Source organism: Bufo gargarizans, chromosome 2 (genome assembly GCF_014858855.1).
Source record: "Bufo gargarizans isolate SCDJY-AF-19 chromosome 2, ASM1485885v1, whole genome shotgun sequence".
NCBI classification, from domain to species: domain Eukaryota; kingdom Metazoa; phylum Chordata; class Amphibia; order Anura; family Bufonidae; genus Bufo; species Bufo gargarizans.
The window spans coordinates 341,695,459-341,714,844 of record NC_058081.1 but is presented as its reverse complement, the minus strand read 5'-3'; the positions used below and the strand labels follow the sequence as shown (position 1 = coordinate 341,714,844).

Here is a 19,386-nt window from a genome sequence, read left to right as displayed (position 1 = left end):
TCCTCTGCATCTGAAGGAAAGGTTTGCACACAAACATAGAAGAGGATTCTTTACGGTAAGAGCAGTGAGACTTTGGAACTCTGAGGAGGAGGTGGTGATGGTGAGTTCACTAAAAGAGTTCAAGAGGGGCCTGGATGTATTTCTGGAGTGTAATAATATTACAGGCTATAGCTACTAGAGATGGGTCGTTGATACAGGGAGTTATTCTGATTGCCTGAATGGAGTCGGGAAGGAATTTTTATTTCCCCTTAAGTGGTGAAAATTGGCTTCTACTTCACATGATTTTATGCCTTCCTCTGGATTAACTTGCAGGATAACAGGCCGAACTGGATGGACAAATGTCTTTTTTCGGCCTTATGCACTATTTTTCGGCCTTATGCACTATGTTACTATCAACTGCCTATGGTTCTTGTTGCCTATGCATTTCCTATCAGGATAACCCAGGAGACGGTACTCCATGGAATAAGCAAGACCAGCAAACCACTATCAGCATTAACCTGTTTAACAGTTTAAATAAAGACAGAGTAAATCCCCCCAAGAAAATAGATTTCTTAGGACTCATGCACACGACTGTATGGCTTTTTTTAGTGTATTTTGGGCCGTTTTTAACTTGTGTGCATGAACTCTTATTCTAAGAAAAATCACAATATTACAACTTTTAATATGTTACAAATACATTTTTTTATTTTTCATATTCCAATTTGAAAAGTGTTTAAAAAAAATAGTCACAAAAATACAGAATAAAGCACACAATGTGTGACATTTTAAATTGTCTAGGCAAAGCTTGTTGTAGCCATGGTCGCTAAAACATACAGTAACGGACATTACAGCACCTTGTTTCACTCACTGTTCAGGGAAGGTTTTTTTTTTTTTTTTTTACTGGGTTCGTCACAGGTTTATATCATTCGGAGGTATGATATACTTACAGAATAAGAAATCTGATGCATTGTTTCTTATAACTCTGCACGATTCTGTTCCTCTCTTGTTCGGAATGGAAAATGTATGAATAAATAGACAACTGGGTTTTACCATAATTTTGGCAATGGGGGCTTATTCAGTGACACTGTTCACAGTGTCAGACAGTGTAGGGGCACATCCTCTTGACAATGGGAGGAATAACTGAGGAGCGGCAAAACGTAGAGTTCACAGAAAAGCCATTAAAAATACAAGTAATTACTCACATAGTCATGTCAGAAGAGCTGACAGGTCATCTTTTCACCTGACACTATGGTATATTAGGTTAAGAGCCATGAAAAAAATAAATTAGTCACTTCAAACAATTCCTGCCTATCACCTACTTCCCAAATTAATAGGCCATTTTCTTTGACTTGCCTTTATGTTAGGACAGATTCCTAACCACTGCTTGACTATAACATTACATGTGACTGGTCCCGAATAACCAGTTTTGGAATCTTAAGAAATACTGTAAGCAGACTACTAAAAGGGTAGAGGAGCCACCGCCGTCAAACAAGCCAGTATAACCTAGTCATTTCTGACTACTAAAGCTATGCTTCTTGTATTATTCACCATGACGATATTCAGCCAGACCAAGAAGTGTATTGGCCCAATCCTCAAACTGCATCCAGTTATTAAATTGCTGTACATTGTATTCCAAGCTCCTACAAATATAGGTTTGTCTTCACAGCTCTAAAAAGAAGTCAACATTTTCTCAAGCCTCAATAAACAAGTCACCTGAGGCAATAGATAAAGTGCTGCATTGTTATCTAGTCATGGACTAATATCCTTCAGCCATAGTTGCGTCAATGTCAATTTTCAGTTCATAATGTGCGCCATGGAGATCTGATTTGTTCAGTCTCATTTTTATTCACTAGCATTGAATAAGTAATTTCATATAGATATATATTGAAGAGTACATGAGTGGTTTTCCCTTATGTCCTACCAAAACTGAAGATCTGATGGGTGATGCCAACATCTGTCAACTTGAGTCACAATGACTTGGCGCCATTTAAAGTTTTAATGGTCAAATAATAGTAACCTAGAGAGACTGATCTGGTTTATCCATACCTCAAAATACCATTCCACAGAAAGCAATAGACTTAGTGAAGAATCGTGGAAGTTCTCACATTGTCTGAACTCATAAATAAACAGACCACCTGTTCCTGTGACCAGCGCTTACTTAACTTGCAGAAAGTACTGCCTACTTTATATTTCATGTTGTCTCAAATGATTCCACAGCGTCCATCCAAAGCGGGGGGTTACTAGGAGACTGAACAGTAATTGGTCTAAATTCTTCCATCCAAAGCGGGGGGTTACTAGGAGAGTGAACTGGAGTTGGTCTAACTTCTTGAAGCTGTCTCTCAAGAGCTTGATTGCGATGATACATTTCTAGGTAGCTCGCCTGGATCTCCTTCTGGTACCTTAGCACTTTATCTTTTTCCTCTTTCCAGATTTTCCTTTCATTCTCAAAATTCAGCATCTGTGCTTCATTCTGACGTCTCTCCAGCATCAATTCTGCTTTTAGCCTCTCTACATCTGAAGATTCTGAACCATCTTTTTGAACCCACTTTGCGTCATCCATGCTAGACATAGTTCCTTGAGCACTTTTATCTTTGGCAACCTCCAAAGCCTGAACACGAGCTTTTAAGTCTGTAGATTCTTTCTCCTTCTCTCTTGCTGAAGCTTTTGTTTCCCGAAGTTGAGTCTTCATCAAGAATATCTCCCCCATTTTCTGTGTAATCTCAGCTTGACAGTCTCTAAGCTGCTGTTTCAGTAGAGAAATCTCTCCAGCCTTCTGTGAAATCTACAAAATGAAATCAACAGGTAAATGAATGAGAAACAGAATGATATTAAAGTATAGGTTCCAGAATATCTGCTTGCATGCAACAATAGTATAGAGGAAAGAAATAGATAATGCATATAAGAGCTGTTGACTTAAAGGGGTTGTGCCAAGTTTGAAACTTATTTCCTATACACAAGACCGTATGAGGATGGAGGACAAGTATCTAATCATTGGGGATATGACCAGTGTCCGGCTGTATGAATGGAGTGACACGTTGCATATGTCCACTGCCACTCAATTTTACAACATAATCAATTAGCAGACTCTGCATGCCTTTACGTTAAAAATCCCTCGAGTGGCCTCCCTCACCTACTGAAGGAATCAGCTGCTGTCCAATGCTATGTAGTATCTGTATTCAGCTCCAAAAGGTGCTAAATGTGGCTACTTGCTTTAGGGGACTGCTTTTCTTCAGCATGCCCCAACCTGTGACTTTCAGGTTTTCCTGAAGAATGTTCCCTAGATTTTGGCAGTTGCAGATATTATTGGGGACAAGTGGCACAAGAGATGACAATATTGGTGGAGGTTGACACTATGATAGATATCACTATTCCTTGGCCCCTGCATCAAGATTCAACAACAAAAGCTTGGCATCACAGAACTGGACTTTGCACTAAAAGGACCAATTGTCCCAGTGGCGACCCAGCCCTTCCCTAATAGCCCATTAAAAATTTACCTTTATTCCGTTCTATAAAACCATATGCAGAGGGTCCAGCACCAGTGCCATTTAAAACTCTTCCATATGGAACAGAATATGCTGCCTACAATTATATAAATCACTAGCTAAAAGAAAACTAGTCCAGGCTGTTCTCCCATTCACTACAATGAGTGGATAGGCTCCAAGTTAGGTCATCATTTAAAAAAGGGTTGACAACCCATTTAAGCTACTGCTCACGTTTTATGTGACACAGCTGTAGTTTGTTTTTTCCATTCATGAGAGATCCCTCATATCTCCCATGTGAAAAAAAAAATCCAACATGCCAGAGTGTTCTTTCCCAGCCAATATCTGTAATTGGGGAAAAGTTGAGAGGCCACCATTTTCTAGTCGGCTGATCTGACTTAAATTTATGTATTGTGTATGCCTGCCTTAAAGGAGCATTTCAAATCAGAAAGGCTTAATTTTTTTAAATTAAGTATTCATAGATTTTTTTGTCATTTTTTTTTATTTTGGCAATACTATGCCACTGAAAATGAAATACTAAATATTGTCCTTGTATAGAACGGAGAGACAAATAGTAGGTGAATAATTGGGATAACGGTATGTCAGCTCTATTGTCTTCTTGATAGACCTAGATAAAGATGCCAGAGAAGAGCACTGCCCTTATCAGTGTAATGTGTGATGCTCTAATTGTGTCACTACATTGGGGCTCTCTATGGTGACAGTAATGGTTGGAGAAAGTCCAACTAAAGGAGGGAGTTAAGAGCCAAGACGGAGTAAAAAACATGGAGTGACTTAAAAATGATATCCAAAAAAACAAACCAAAAAACATTCACCCAATTTTGTAAAAAATAAAATAAAATTCACATAGAGGCTGTTACTATATGATAGAAATGTTGATTTAATTAAAGGATGTTTACAATAGTGAAACATTAACGCGGTTCTTTAAGACCAGCAAGCCCTGTTTTTATGGTTGGGCAGGGTGCAAAAAAATATAAAGTCTCACTTCTGCTGGACCAGATGTGTGGTGTGCCATTATCAATCAATGAATGACGTTTTTGGGCACTGCACGTAACTGTTGCCACCAATGAGGATACTAATAGGCCGGCATTAGTCACGTACATGTAGACAGCACACTTTTGGTCCACTAGGGACTGCAAGAGGAGGACAAGGGAGCTGAGTGCTGGACCCAGAGCACCAGTGACACTTTTTTCCTAAACTTTTGCACCCTGTCTGGACATATTAGCATTAACTATGTTAATTCATCACATTGAATTCTCCTACCTCCCATTTTGATTCTTCAAGTTTAGGACTAAGATTTTCAGTCTGGGTTGGCTGCTTTTGCCTTAGCTGCTCACACTCTGCTCTCACGGAGTTGAGCTCCTCATGAAGGCGCTTTTTCTCCTGTTGAACCTTATAAAGCTGCAGTTGTAAGGCTCGTTGGCTGCGCAGGGCCTGATGGGAGATCTGCTGCAGCTTAGTTATGTACATCTGTTTTAATTCATCAAGTTCCTCCATCCAAAGACGACGCTTGTCTTCAAATACCTGCAGAGAAAAAGGAGTTCAATAGCATCATGTCTTCCATTTAAACAAAAAGATACATACAATGAATTGAAAGACAAACTGGGTCAAAACATATATGGCCAAGGCACGAGGGAGGGTGAAGGTGTCACTTCTCTAGGTCAGTGGACAGATGGAGGGAACGAATAAATGAAAATACAGTCAGCTTAAGCTAATCCACATGGTGAGAAAGAAAGGAAAGACTGTGGTGGACATTTATTAACATAATATACGCCACAATAGTAGCGCATGCAAGTTACAGATTTTGTTGCACACAATTTTTCCAGCAAGCCCGGCTCATTTATCATTTTCCATGCCAGTTTTTGACGTGGAAAATGGTTTAAATCTAAACCAGCAAGGGAGCTGATGTAGATTCAAGTCTGTTTCATGGCCTGCTGGAGGAACTTAAGACCGACATGGAAAACGCTGGTCATAATAAACATCCCCCTGCGTCTTTGACTAATAGATACAGGTCCCAAAAGATGGGACCTGAACCAATCGGCCACTTATGACACATCGTGTGGACGGACAGAAATATCCCTTTAAGGTATGACTGAAGTATTCCATTGACACATGGCCACGATAAAGTCATTAAGATCACTCTATATACACTACAGGATGTACAGTTCAGGAGATCAACCACGAATGTAACTATCGGGATAGCAATCATAGCTACCTAAGGGGTCCCATTTCCACTTTTTAATATGGTGCTTCATGATTATTACTACAGTTCACATTAATTCCGTGCTATGAAATCACTGCACGCACCTGCATGTGACATCATTGTTTTTTTCTTATACTGTGATGTCACAGGGAGCTTTCTTATGTGCATTGCTGTACTGTGACATCACTTTTTGTATAATTATTTGTGTAACTTTACTGAGTAGATTATTAAATGTATTGTGACATCACTGTGCACATTATTCCACTATTGTGAAACCAATGAGAACAAAGACATCTTTCTATATTCTGGGCTTGCAGCTGAAGATAGTCCTGGTGAGTGGAGGCCTCATTTTTCTACCACCCGAGATCAAATGTATTGACCATGAAATGTTCTTCCTTGTGCAGCAAACTGACTTACCTGAGTAAAAGGATCATCTTTGTCACTTGGACTCCTTCTAAGCTGTCTTAGTTCCATACCCTTTTCATTTAGCCTTTCTTCTAGCTGACGGGCTACATCTTCTACAGATTGAGAGTACTCATATGGAGGAGGAGGTTCTCCAGAACTATGTAGTCGACTCAAGGTTGCCATACTCTTGCAGGATAGTTTCTTCTCCTCGGATACCATGTCTCGCACCCCGCGGGATGCTCTGTCTAATGATCCCCCAATATGATTAATATGTCCAGTGGAGGCACTGATTTGACCACGAGCTGCACTAAACCCCGGGCTATAAGTAGTAAAGCTGTTTATGGAATTTTGCCTGGAATCAGACAAGCTCTCATTCTCCTCATTTTCACTCTCGTGCGGATTAATATGATGAATGTTGTTTGACTTTAGTGGCCCACGACGAGGAGGACTGTTCAGACTGCCTAATGTGTTCAGGCTGCCATTGCTTTTGGATAACTTCTGTCCACTTGAGGAACATAAGCTCTGCATTGACATGAAGTTCTTAGCATTTGAAGGCTTCAAAGCAGACTGCCCAAAACGTGTCTGTAAAAGAAATATATGAACCTCAGGTAAATGTCATAATGCAAGTCACAATGTATGACTATTTCCTACATGAGATAATTTGTAATGTAGTTTATGTCAACTGAAAAAAGCGACATGCTCCTTTTTGAACAGGGCCTAATCTGTGGTCCGATCTGCGCCATGACAAAACTACAAATCTGCTCAGCCTCGGATTTCTGCCTAAGACTACATGACAAAGACATGTCGGATTTTCCGACGTCTATTTTGTCATGTGGACATACTCTAACCCAGCCATCCTCAAACTGCGGCCCTCTAGCTGTTGCAAAACTACAACTCTCAGCATGCCCGACCAGTCTACAGGTATCAGCCTACAGCAGGGCATTGTGGGAGTTGTAGTTTTACAACAGTTGGAGGGCCGCAGTTTGAGGATACCTGGTCTAAGCCTTTCAATGGCAGATAATTAGAGAATGCAAGAGAACAACAAGAGAATAGCACACCTCCTGGTTGCTTGGGCATTTTGTCATGTCAGGAATTAAAATGAGAGCAGCAATATATATTCATTAGGGGCTAAAACAGTTGGTATACAGAGAACTAACCATACAGTCCCCAAACCAAAATTTGAGGGTGCTGAATGGTACTTCTCCAGTTCTAAAAAGTAATCTGCTCTCCTGCAGTCAGTGTCGCCGAGCTCTCTAGTGGATTATGTGTGTATTGAAGCTATTTTAGTTGCTAATATACCTGAAACTGCACTGGTGTAAACCCAACAGAGTCATTATATGATTTAATACAATAGGCCAAATTATTCACTATGAAATGAGAAGTAATTACCTTTTCAAAACGTCCCCTTTCTGGAAGAGAGCTTTTACTAAATTCTGTCCCCCGGCGCTCTTTGTGGTACAAAACTGGATAGTCATTCTCTCCTCCGTCCACGCTGCGTTCCCTGCGAAATACCAGGCCTGAGGAGAACTTCTTGCCGCCTTTACCATCTTTCTTTGTGATGCTCAAATAGCTAAGCAGTTCTTGTTGGTTTAGACCCCTCTTGAAGATATTTCCAGGACTGTGTGAATCCGGGAGAGGCTTGAAGTCCAAGTTAATGCCATCTGGTGAGAAGTCAGGTTTCTCGATCAGGCTGCTCACGCTGCCCATGTTGCACCTGTATGAAGGGTCTGAGTGTAAAGATCGGAGATGATGGCTCCTAGAGTCACAGGACAGGCTGAACGTTTGTGCAGCTGCCATCGAAAATCAACAAATGTCTTGACAATTCTGTAAAAAGAATTTCACGTTGTTAGCCAGAAGTTTCCAGCACTTGTGTCATTTCTATATATAGCGGTAATTGTAGTGCCACTGGTTACTTAATATGACTGATCACTGAGGATCAAGCTGCTGAAAGTGCATACTACTGCATATAAATACTATTCTGTGCTGTAATAGAATAATACTAGGACTACTCCATGTATAGTCCTCTTGACATTGCTATGCTAAATATCTCTAGTGGAGGCTGTGGGGGTTATTTATCAAGGCCTGTACACTGGTTTTCTGGCAGAAAAAGCCACACATTTTGGCAGATGTCAATTTTCTAACTTTTTCTGATTTTACGCTGCTCTTACGGCTTTTGAAAAGGGGGTGGACAATTCAGCGTTGTTAGTTTATCAAGTTGCAAACTTTTCAAAAAAATGGCACACAGTGAAAAATAGCTAACTAGAAGAACTTCACAAATAATTTTAATTATGATTCCATCACCTTGGTGGTTCCCATGGTGTGGTATTGGTCTAAACCAGGCATCCTCAAACTGCGGCCCTCCAGCTGTTGCAAAACTACAACTCCCAGCATGCCCGAACAGCCTACAGTAGGGCATTGTGGGAGTTGTAGTTTTGCAACAGCTGGAGGGCCGCAGTTTGAGGATGCCTGGTCTAAACGCTAGTAATTTGAGGTGGAAAATTCTGCAGCAAAATCTACATGATTTACATGTGGATTTACCTAAGATTTTACTCTGTGCATTTCAAAGGGGGAAATCCACAGCATAAACTGACATGCTACGGATGCTAAATTTGCACCGCTGATCAATTTTACGTTGCAATTTTTTTTTGTAGCATGTGGATGAGCTTTCTTAAAAATCTAATCCACTTTGCAGACATACATTTACAGCTTGTGTGGACGTAGCTCATGCACATGATCGGTTTCTCTCCATGCCACTGCACCGCAAAAATATAGAACATGTTCTATTTTTTTGCGGTGTAGACGGATCACAGACTCATGCAATCCACAGAACCGCCAGCACATGTTCGTGTACATGAGCCCTAAGGCGTGTGGGCCAGATCTTTTTAAGGACTCCTGCCTCCGGGGTTAACTATATGGACCATCTTCAAGCTCTGCAGCAAACCTCCTATGTACTGGCACATACTGTTCATGCACCAGCAGCACTTTTACACAATGCTTCTCCTCCCAGATGTTTTCTTTCAATGTTATGTAATGGATTAAATCAGCACATCCATGTGCTTCTAGAAGACAATTCTTGTAGAAACCTTTAATTTATGCGGTAGTAAGCAGCTATTATACGATCATTAAGAAGGAGAGGCAACAGCCAGCTCTGTTAGACTGGATGTATGCTATGGTTACATAATGACTTCTTAATATGACAGTAACAAATTAGAGTAAATATATTATGTGTATCTTCATTAGTGTTGCATTTGAGGATGTCCAGCATTATCACAACACTGCTAAGATTACACATGTACTCCTCCTCATGTCTTCTACCTGTGGTTGTTCGACCTGCACTGTAGAATGAAAACGTTATGCAACTTTCTAATGTACTTCCATTTCAATTCCTCCCCATTTCAAGATCTCTGTCTACTGGCAATGAATGATAAACTTGTTTACAGCCACCAGTACAGATCTAATTCTTTTCACAAATTCTGCCACAATTGTATCCAGTCTAGGCAATCCTAAAACAGCCTAAACTTACTCATTGCGCTCGCAATGCAATTTTCTGTTCCGTTATAGGAACAGAAAAATGAAAATGAGGGCAGTGCCAGACTCGTCATATGACTGACATGATTGGGGCCCAACAGACACCACTGACTATAATGGGGCACATAGGGTTTCCATCAGGTTACCTGAAAACAAAGCCTATGTCCCAGATGTGAATCTTGCCTTGCACTGACACACTGTAGCAAACTAAGGCTCCATTTACACAGTAAACTGTCATTTGGCCTTGGCACCCTCCAGCCCTGGCATCTGTTTAAAGGGATTCTAGAGGGTATTGTGAGCTGCTGAGAGGAGGCATTTTCCAGCTCGTGATCTCCGCTATGGGAGCCTGCAGAGCCAGTTCCACCATATTCTGCATTAGTGAGGCATTTGTCAAAAGAATCAGCATTAAGACAAATGTCATAAATAAAAATAAGAATGTTCCTGGCACAGAAAAGGAACAAACAGGAATTCTCATCTGGGGGTCTGATCTCTCGGACTCCCATCATTCCAGAGAATGAGGTGGTCGCAGTTCTCATGTTATGCTGCACCTCCTTCAAAGTTTTACCTGCACAGTAGCAGTCCTATAGCATGGCCCCATTCACATGAGGAAAAACAGTGCAGCACTGTGGCCTCTTCATTCAGGATCAGTGAGGGTCCCAGAGGTCAGACCCCACCAATCGTAAAGTGATGGCATACGCAATGGAATAAGTTTTAATGCTAATGATCTAGTGGGGTCACAGACGACATTGTCTCGGGGGGACACTGGTAGCATATCATGTCCCAAGACAACCCATTTTAAAGAAGCATTCCCACATAAAAATGTATTCTCTGACCTGTTAGGAAGGTACACAATGTAAACAGTTAAGGTAATCTTCTCACCAGTGACCGTAGTTGTGAGTTATCGCCTCCCTTCTGATCCTCAGTTGTGTCATGTGACCAACACTCTGACTCTCCAAATAAGTATCTTATGTGTGGACAGGAAGCCAGTTTCTCTATGTTTTTCTATGGAAGCTTTAAAGGGAACCTGTCATCAACTTTAGGCCTCATGCACACGACAGTTTTTTTTCACGGTCCGCAAAAACGGGGTCCGTGGGTCCGTGATCCGTGACCGTTTTTTCGTCCGTGGGTCTTCCTTGATTTTTGGAGGATCCACGGACATGAAAAAAAAGTCGTTTTGGTGTCCGCCTGGCCGTGCGGAGCCAAACGGATCCGTCCTGAATTACAATGCAAGTCAATGGGGACGGATCCGTTTGATGTTGACACAATATGGTGCCATTTCAAACGGATCCGTCCCCATTGACTTTCAATGTAAAGTCTGGAGTTCTTTTATACCATCGGATTGGAGTTTTCTCCAATCCGATGGTATATTTTAACTTGAAGCGTCCCCATCACCATGGGAACGCCTCAATGTTAGAATATACTGTCGGATATGAGCTACTTCGTGAACCTCAGATCCGACAGTATATTCTAACACAGAGGCGTTCCCATGGTGATGGGGACGCTTCAGGTTAGAATACACTACAAACTTTGTACAAGACTGCCCCCTGCTGCCTGGCAGCACCCGATCTCTTACTGGGGGATATGATAGCACAATTAACCCCTTTAGGTGCGGCACCTAAAGGGGTTAATTGTACTATCATATTCCCCTGTAAGAGATCAGGGCTGCCAGGCAGCAGGGGGCAGCCCCCCCCCCCTCCCCAGTTTGAATATCGTTGGTGGCACAGTGTGCCCCCACCATCACCCCCCCCTCCCTCTATTGTATTAAATCGTTGGTGGCACAGTGTGCCAACCACCATCGGCCCCCCTCCCTCCCTCTATTGTATTAAATCGTTGGTGGCACAGTGTGCCAACCACCATCGCCCCCCCCCTCCCTCCCTCTATTGTATTAAATCGTTGGTGGCACAGTGTGCCAACCACCATCGCCCCCCCCTCCCTCTATAGCAGTAACATTGGTGGCAGTGTGCGGTCTCAACAGTAGAAGATTCATACTTACCTGCTTGCTGCTGCGATGTCTGTGTCCGGCCGGGAGCTCCTCCTACTGGTAAGTGAAAGGTCTGTGCGGCGCATTGCTAAAGAACTGTCACTTACCAGTAGGAGGAGCTCCCGGCCGGACACAGACATCGCAGCAGCAAGCAGGTAAGTATGAATCTTCTACTGTTGAGACCGCACACTGCCACCAATGTTACTGCTATAGAGGGAGGGGGGGGGGGGGGGCGATGGTGGTTGGCACACTGTGCCACCAACGATTTAATACAATAGAGGGAGGGAGGGGGGCCGATTGTGGTTGGCACACTGTGCCACCAACGATTTAATACAATAGAGGGAGGGAGGGGGGCCGATGGTGGTTGGCACACTGTGCCACCAACGATTTAATACAATAGAGGGAGGGAGGGGGGGCGATGGTGGGGGAACACTGTGCCACCAACGATATTCAAACTGGGGAGGGGGGGGGTCTGCCCCCTGCTGCCTGGCAGCCCTGATCTCTTACAGGGGAATATGATAGTACAATTAACCCCTTTAGGTGCCGCACCTGAAGGGGTATTGTGCTATCATATCCCCCTGTAAGAGATCGGGTGCTGCCAGGCAGCAGGGGGCAGTCTTGTACAAAGTTTGCAGTGTATTCTAACTAGAAGCGTCCCCATCACCATGGGAACGCTTCTGTGTTAGAATATACTGTCGGAAATGAGTTTTCACGAAGTGAAAACTTAGATCAGAAAAAGCTTTTATGCAGACGGATCTTCGGATCCGTCTGTATGAAAGCAACCTACGGCCACGGATCACGGACACGGATGCCAATCTTGTGTGCATCAGTGTTCTTTCACGGACCCATTGACTTGAATGGGTCCGTGAACCGTTGTCCGTCAAAAAAATAGGACAGGTCATATTTTTTTGACGGACAGGATACACGGATCACGGCCTCGGCTGCAAAACGGTGCATTTTCCGATTTTTCCACGGACCAATTGAAAGTCAATGGGTCCGCGAAAAAAAACGGAAAACGGCACAACGGCCACGGATGCACACAACGGTCGTGTGCATGAGGCCTTATGCTGACCTTACTGAGGGCAGCATAAAATAGTGACAGAAATGCTGATTTCAGCGGTGTGTCACTCATGAGCTAAAAGTAAGTGGTTGCCGAGAACCAGCATCATAACCCTTGCAGCACATGCCTTGAAAAGAGTCAAATCTACCTGAGAAGAGTCATGGTTATTCCTAATCTCCTGCTCTCCCCGTCCATTTGCTGATGATTGGCAGGTCTCGCCTAGATAGAAAGGGAGAAAACTAGGTAGAAGACAATCATCAGCAGGTGGGCAGGAGAGCAGGGCTTTATGAATAACCATGACTCTTCTCAGATGGCCGGGACTCTTTTCCAGGCCCAGTCTGCAATGATCGTGATGTTGGTTCTCGGTAACCACTTACTTTTAACTTATAAATGACAGATCGATGAAATCATCTCACCTGTCTCTACTATATTCTGCTGTTAGTATGGGCAGCATAAAGGTGATGACAGTTTCCCTTTAATGTTAGTCTCATAGGAATCACTAGAGAAGTAACTGACTTCCTGTCCTGTGTCAGTTGGAGAGGCAGAAAGTTGGTCACATGACACAGCTAAGAGTCAGAAGGGAGGTTATAATTCACAAATACAGGCACTGGTAAGAAACTTACCTTTACTCACTTGATCAACTTGCAGGCGACCAGGCCGAACTGGATGGACAAATGTCTTTTTTTGGCCTTATGTACTATTTTACATCAAGTACCTTTCTAACAGGTCAGAGAATACACATTTTTGTTGGAGTGCTCCTTTAACCCCTTCCCGACCTATGACGTGTATACTCGTCATAAAACACTGCTAGTTAGTGCTCCATGACGAGTATATTCGTCATGGCATTAAACTGTCACCATGTCTGCAGACATGGTGACAGCGCTGAGTGCCGGCTGTTACACACAGCCAGGCACCCAGTGTCAATGCCGAGGGGGGTCCTGTGACCCCCCCCTATCGGCGATTGCTTCAAACCGCAGGTCAATTCAGACCTGCGGTTTTTAGCGCTTTATGCCGTTTCTGATCCCTGCGGTCCCTGACCGCAGGGATCAGAAACTTTAAAATTACCAAAATCACGTTTTTTTACCCCCCCCCCTGCACCCCTGAATAGTATTATGTGGGCGGGTGGTGCAGGGGGAGGGTTGCGGGCGGTGCGGGCCGTGCGGGAGGCGGGCGGTGCGGCAGGCGGGATCGCGATCCCCCGCCCGCCTCCCCTTCAATAATCGTTGGTGTACAGTGGGTATACCAGGGTGCCAGCACATTGCTGGCACCCTGGTATAAACGGCTGACATCGTTGATGCGATGTCAGCCGTTTAACCCTTTCCATACAGCGGTCCGTACGGACCGCTGTATGGAAAAGGTTAACAGTAAGAGAGAGCTCCCTCCCTCTCCGATCGGGGGGCTGCTGTGCCTTTGCAGCCCCCGATGGGAGAGGGAGAGAGCCCCCAGAGAGCCCCCCGCCAGCCCCGTCCTCACCCTTCCCCGTCTGCGCAGTTGTGACAGACGGGGAAGGTTCCCATGGCAACAGGATGCCTTCTCAGGCATCCTGCTGTCCATGGTACTGAACAGATCTATGCTGAAAGCATAGGTCCGTTCAGGCAAACTGTAAGTAAAATACAGTGCAGTACTGTATAGTATATTGTACTGTACTGTATTATACAGACATCAGACCCACTGGATCTTCAAGAACCAAGTGGGTCTGGGTCAAAAAAATGTTAAAAAAAGTGAAAAAAGTAAAAGATAAAAAAAAAACATTTATCACTGAATAAAAATAAAATAAATAAAAAACGCTACACATATTAGGTATCGCCGCGTCCGTAACGACCTGATCTATAAAACAATCATGTTAATTTCCCCGCACGGTGAACGCCATAAAAATAAAAAAATAAAAACTATGAGGAAATAGAAATTTTGCCCACCTTACTTCCCAAAAAAGATAATAAAAGTGATCAAAAAAGTCACATGTACGCCAAAATAGTGCCAATCCAACCGTCACCTCATCCCGCAAAAAATGAGCCCCTACATGAGACAATCGCCTAAAAACTGAAAAAACTATGGCTCTCAGACTATGGAGACACTAAAACATGATTTTTTTTTGTTTCAAAAATGATATTATTGTGTAAAACCTAGATAAATTAAAAAAAGGTAGACATATTAGGTATTGCCACGTCCGTAAGAACCTGCTCTATAAAAATACCACATGACCTAACCCCTCAGGTGAACACTGTAAAAAAAATTAAATAAAAACGGTGTCAAAAAAGCCATTTTTTTGTTACCTTACATCACAAAAAGTGTAATAGCAAGCGATCAAAAAGTCATATGCACCCCAAAATAGTACCAATCTAACCGTCATCTCATCCCGCAAAAATGATACCCAACCTGAGACAATCGACTAAAAACTGAAAAAACTATGGCTCTCAGACTATAGAGACACTAAAACATGATTTTTTTTGTTTCAAAAATGATTTTATTGTGTAAAACCTAGATAAATTAAAAAAGGTAGACATATTAGGTATTGCCACGTCCGTAGGAACTTGCTCTATAACAATAGCACATAATCGTACCTGTCAGATGAACGTTGCAAATAATAAAAAATAAAAACTGTGCCAAAACACCTATTTTTTGGGAAATTTTCCATTTTAATCAATTTTTTCCCGTAACAAAGCAAGGGTTAACAGCCAAATAAAACTCAATATTTATTGGCCTGATTCTGTAGTTTATATAAATGCCCCATATGTGGTCGTAAACTGCTGTATGGCCACACGGCAGGGCACAGAAGGAAAGGAATGCCATATGGTTTTTGGAAGGCAGTTTTTGCTGGACTGGTATTTTTGACACCATGTCCCATTTGAAGCCCCCTGATGCACCCCTAGAGTAGAAACTCCAAAAAGTGACCCCATTTTGGAAACTACACCCCTCAAGATATTCAAAACTGATTTTACAAACTGTGTTAACCCTTTAAGTGTTCCACAAGAGTTAGTGGCAAATGGAGATGAAATTTCAGAATTTCTATTTTTTGTTACTTTGCCTCACAAAAAGTGTAATATAGAGCAACCAAAAATCATATATACCCTAAAATAGTACCAACAAAACTGCCACCTTATCCCATAGTTTCCAAAATGGGGTCACTCTTTTGGAGTTTCTAACCTAGGGGTGCATCAGGGGGGCTTCAAATGGGACATAGTGCCCAAAAAAACTGTCTAGCAAAATCTGCCTTCCAAAAACCATATGGCATCCCTTTCCTTCTGCGCCCTGCCGTGTGCCCATACAGCGGTTTGCGACCACATATGGGGTGTTTCTGTAAACTACAGAATCAGGGCCATAAATAATGAGTTTTGTTTGGCTGTTAAACTTTGCTTTGTAACTGGAAAAATTGCCCAAAAATTGAAATTCTGAAATTTCATCTCTATTTGCCAATAACTCTTGTGGAACACCTAAAGGGTTAACAACGTTTGTAAAATCAGTTTTGAATACCTTGAGGGGTGTAGTTTCTTAGATAGGGTCACTTTTATGTAGTTTCTACTCTAGGGGTGCATCAGGGGGCTTCAAATGGGACATGGTGTCAAAAAAACTGTCCAGCAAAATCTGGCTTCCAAAAACCATACGGCGCACCTTTCACTCTACGCCCCGCTGTGTGGCCGTACAGTAGTTTACGGCCACATATGGGGTGTTTCTGTAAACGGCAGAGTCAGGGCAATAAAGATGCAGTCTTGTTTGGCTGTTAACCCTTGCTTTGTTAGTGGAAAAAATGGGTTAAAATGGAAAATTAGGCAAAAAAATGAAATTCTCAAATTTTATCTCTATTTGCCAATAACTCTTGTGCAACACCTAAAGGGTTAACGAAGTTTGTAAAATCAGTTTTGAATACCTTGAGGGGTGTAGTTTCTTAGATGGGGTCACTTTTATAGAGTTTCTACTCTAGGGGTGCATCAGGGGGCTTCAAATGGGACATGGTGTCAAAAAAACTGTCCAGCAAAATCTGGCTTCCAAAAACCATACGGCGCACCTTTCACTCTACGCCCCGCTGTGTGGCCGTACAGTAGTTTACGGCCACATATGGGGTGTTTCTGTAAACGGCAGAGTCAGAGCAATAAAGATACAGTCTTGTTTGGCTGTTAACCCTTGCTTTGTTAGTGGAAAAAATGGGTTAAAATGGAAAATTAGGCAAAAAAATGAAATTCTCAAATTTTATCTCTATTTGCCAATAACTCTTGTGCAACACCTAAAGGGTTAACCAAGTTTGTAAAATCAGTTTTGAATACCTTGAGGGGTGTAGTTTATAGAATGGGGTCATTTTTGGGTGGTTTCAATTATGTAAGCCTCACAAAGTGACTTCAGAGCTGTAGTGGTCCCTAAAAATTGGGTTTTGGAAATTTTCCGAAAAATGCTTCTAAACTTCTAAGCCTTGTAACGTCCCCAAAAAATAAAATGTAATTCCCAAAATGATCCAAACATGAAGTAGACATATGGGGAATGTAAAGTCATCACAATTTTTAGGGGTATTACTATGTATTACAGAAGTAGAGAAACTGAAACTTTGAAATTTGCTAATTTTTCCAAATTTTGGGTAAATTTGGTATTTTTTTGTGCAAAAAAAAATTTTTTTTTGACTTAATTTTACCAGTGTCATGAAGTACAATATGGGACGAAAAAACAATCTCAGAACGGCCTGGATAAGTAAAAGTGTTTTAAAGTTATTCACACATAAACTGACACTGGTCAGATTTGCAAAAAATAGCCTGGTCCTTAAGGTAAAAAATGGCTTGGTCCTGAAAGGGTTAAGCATAAATCCTTTTCACTACAAATGTAACATTTGCACTTTGAAGTGCAATACCCACAAAAAGGGTACCCTGAAACCACTGACCATCTGCATAGCAGTAGATCAATGCATTATGAAGACATCATTTATTTGGTGGAACAGTGCATGGTACTCTATGGTTAGCACCTCACAGTTGTTTCTCTTCTACACTAGACATGTCCAGAGATGGCTTCTTATTTTACAGACTACAATGTTCACAAACCGCTACCCTGTTATACTGGACAATATAAAATTCCAATATGGAAAAACCTTCTCATGGAAGACAGAGACAATAATTAGGATTTCAAAATCTTCCTATGTTTTAAAGGTAGTGGATTTAATCTGCTTCCCACTAAAGATCTGGAATAGGGCTGCAGTCCATAAGTAACTTTGGTACATGGAGGAAATAAAAGATTGCGCTACTATATTTTAGTCATATCCACCCTGGCACATAGAATTCTGTGACAGGAATCATACAGAACATTAAAGACAATGTAAATTATCCAAAAGGTTGCTACAAGATTATTACAGGGAGACTTTGAGTCAGTGACAGCTGAAGGCCACCCACAGGATTTCATGCAGAAAAGTGAGCACATGTTCTTATACAGACTCCCTGTACATACAAAATGTTCAAATCCATCGAGAAAGAAAAGAGGAGGCTAGAAAAGAAATCTAATCAACCCAAAGAAAAAAAATAGAGCTATAACTATAAAAATTGTCCTTTAAACTGGAGACACAGTGTCCAAAGTGAACCAAAAAGTGTATAAGTATCCACATGACAGGTGATAAATGTAGGATTGGGAGGGAGGTGGTCCGACCACTGGGACTCCCAGCGAACGAGGTCCTGCTTCAGTCCCACAGAAGTGAATAGAGCAGTGGACCATCATACACACTAACTCTATTCAGAGAGGGGAGTCAGGGTCCTCTAATGGTCAAACCCCTGCAATCCAATATTTACCAGCTATCCTGTGGATATGTGATGAGCACCAGTCATAGGATAACCCCTTTAAGATGACTGTGACTAATCATTGCTCTAACATTTTACACAAGTGGACACCATGCCCAATAAACAAGCAATACAGGTATATCCCAAAAATGTGACTATTTATACTGGATTTTTGGGACAGGTATCAGCTAAAAACAACTTTGTGCCAGCAGATGCCAAATCAGTTCCAACAAGACTCATCCTTCTTTCGACAGATTCCAGCCAGAAACAATTATCACCTATCCACTGTGACCCCTACTGATCGCCACATAAAGGGGCCCATGTCAAACATGCAATTTTCTGCACTATTCAAAATAGTTGGTTTTGGCAATTTTTATTCAATGCCCTAGAGCAGTGATGGTGAACCTTTTAGAGACCGAGTGCCCAAACTGCAACCAAATACCCACTTATTTATCGCAAAGTGCCAACACGGCAATTTAACCTGAATACCAATATAGTATATATTCCATGTACTTTATCATTTAGCCATAATAGCTTAATAGCCTACATTCAGTGCACTGCCTGTGCTGTTCATAGTGTGTCCTGTGCTGATGAATGGCAGGAAAAGTCTAAAGCATATTGTACACCATAGACTTTTTCCAAGGCGCGGGTGCCCACAGAGAGGGCTCCGAGTGCCGCCTCTGGCACCCGTGCCATAGGTTCGCCATCACTGCCCTAGAGTCTGAGCATCAAACAGGAAATAATAGGACAGGTTATATTTTTTGGACAGACTGGAACCACGGATCACGGACGTGGATGGCAAACGGTGCACTAGCAGCATTTTCAACGGCTCTATAGAAATGAATGGGTCCGCACCTGAAACGCTAAAATCGGCGGAACGGATGCGGAAGCAAACAACGGTCGTATGCATAAGGCCTTACACAAATTCTCAGCCGGAAGTGAGTCTTCTCTCACATTCAATGACGTACCCATGTGACGTCACCATCAGCCGC

The 19,386-nt window shown here is 42.3% G+C and overlaps 1 protein-coding gene across 1 annotated transcript in view; it reads right to left on the bottom strand.

Moving 5' to 3' along the window:
- Nucleotides 1–656: 656 nt before the first annotated feature.
- N4BP3 (NEDD4 binding protein 3) overlaps nucleotides 657–19,386 on the bottom strand; it is a 60,077-nt gene continuing 41,347 nt past the window's right edge. Inside the window, exons 2-5 of the mRNA XM_044277365.1 lie at nucleotides 7,474–7,908; nucleotides 6,097–6,666; nucleotides 4,740–5,000; nucleotides 657–2,761 (exon numbers count right to left, since the gene is read on the bottom strand). Coding sequence (XP_044133300.1) covers nucleotides 2,171–2,761; nucleotides 4,740–5,000; nucleotides 6,097–6,666; nucleotides 7,474–7,881 — 1,830 coding nt within the window. The 5' untranslated portion in view covers nucleotides 7,882–7,908 and the 3' untranslated portion in view covers nucleotides 657–2,170. The remainder of the gene's footprint in view (nucleotides 2,762–4,739; nucleotides 5,001–6,096; nucleotides 6,667–7,473; nucleotides 7,909–19,386) is intronic.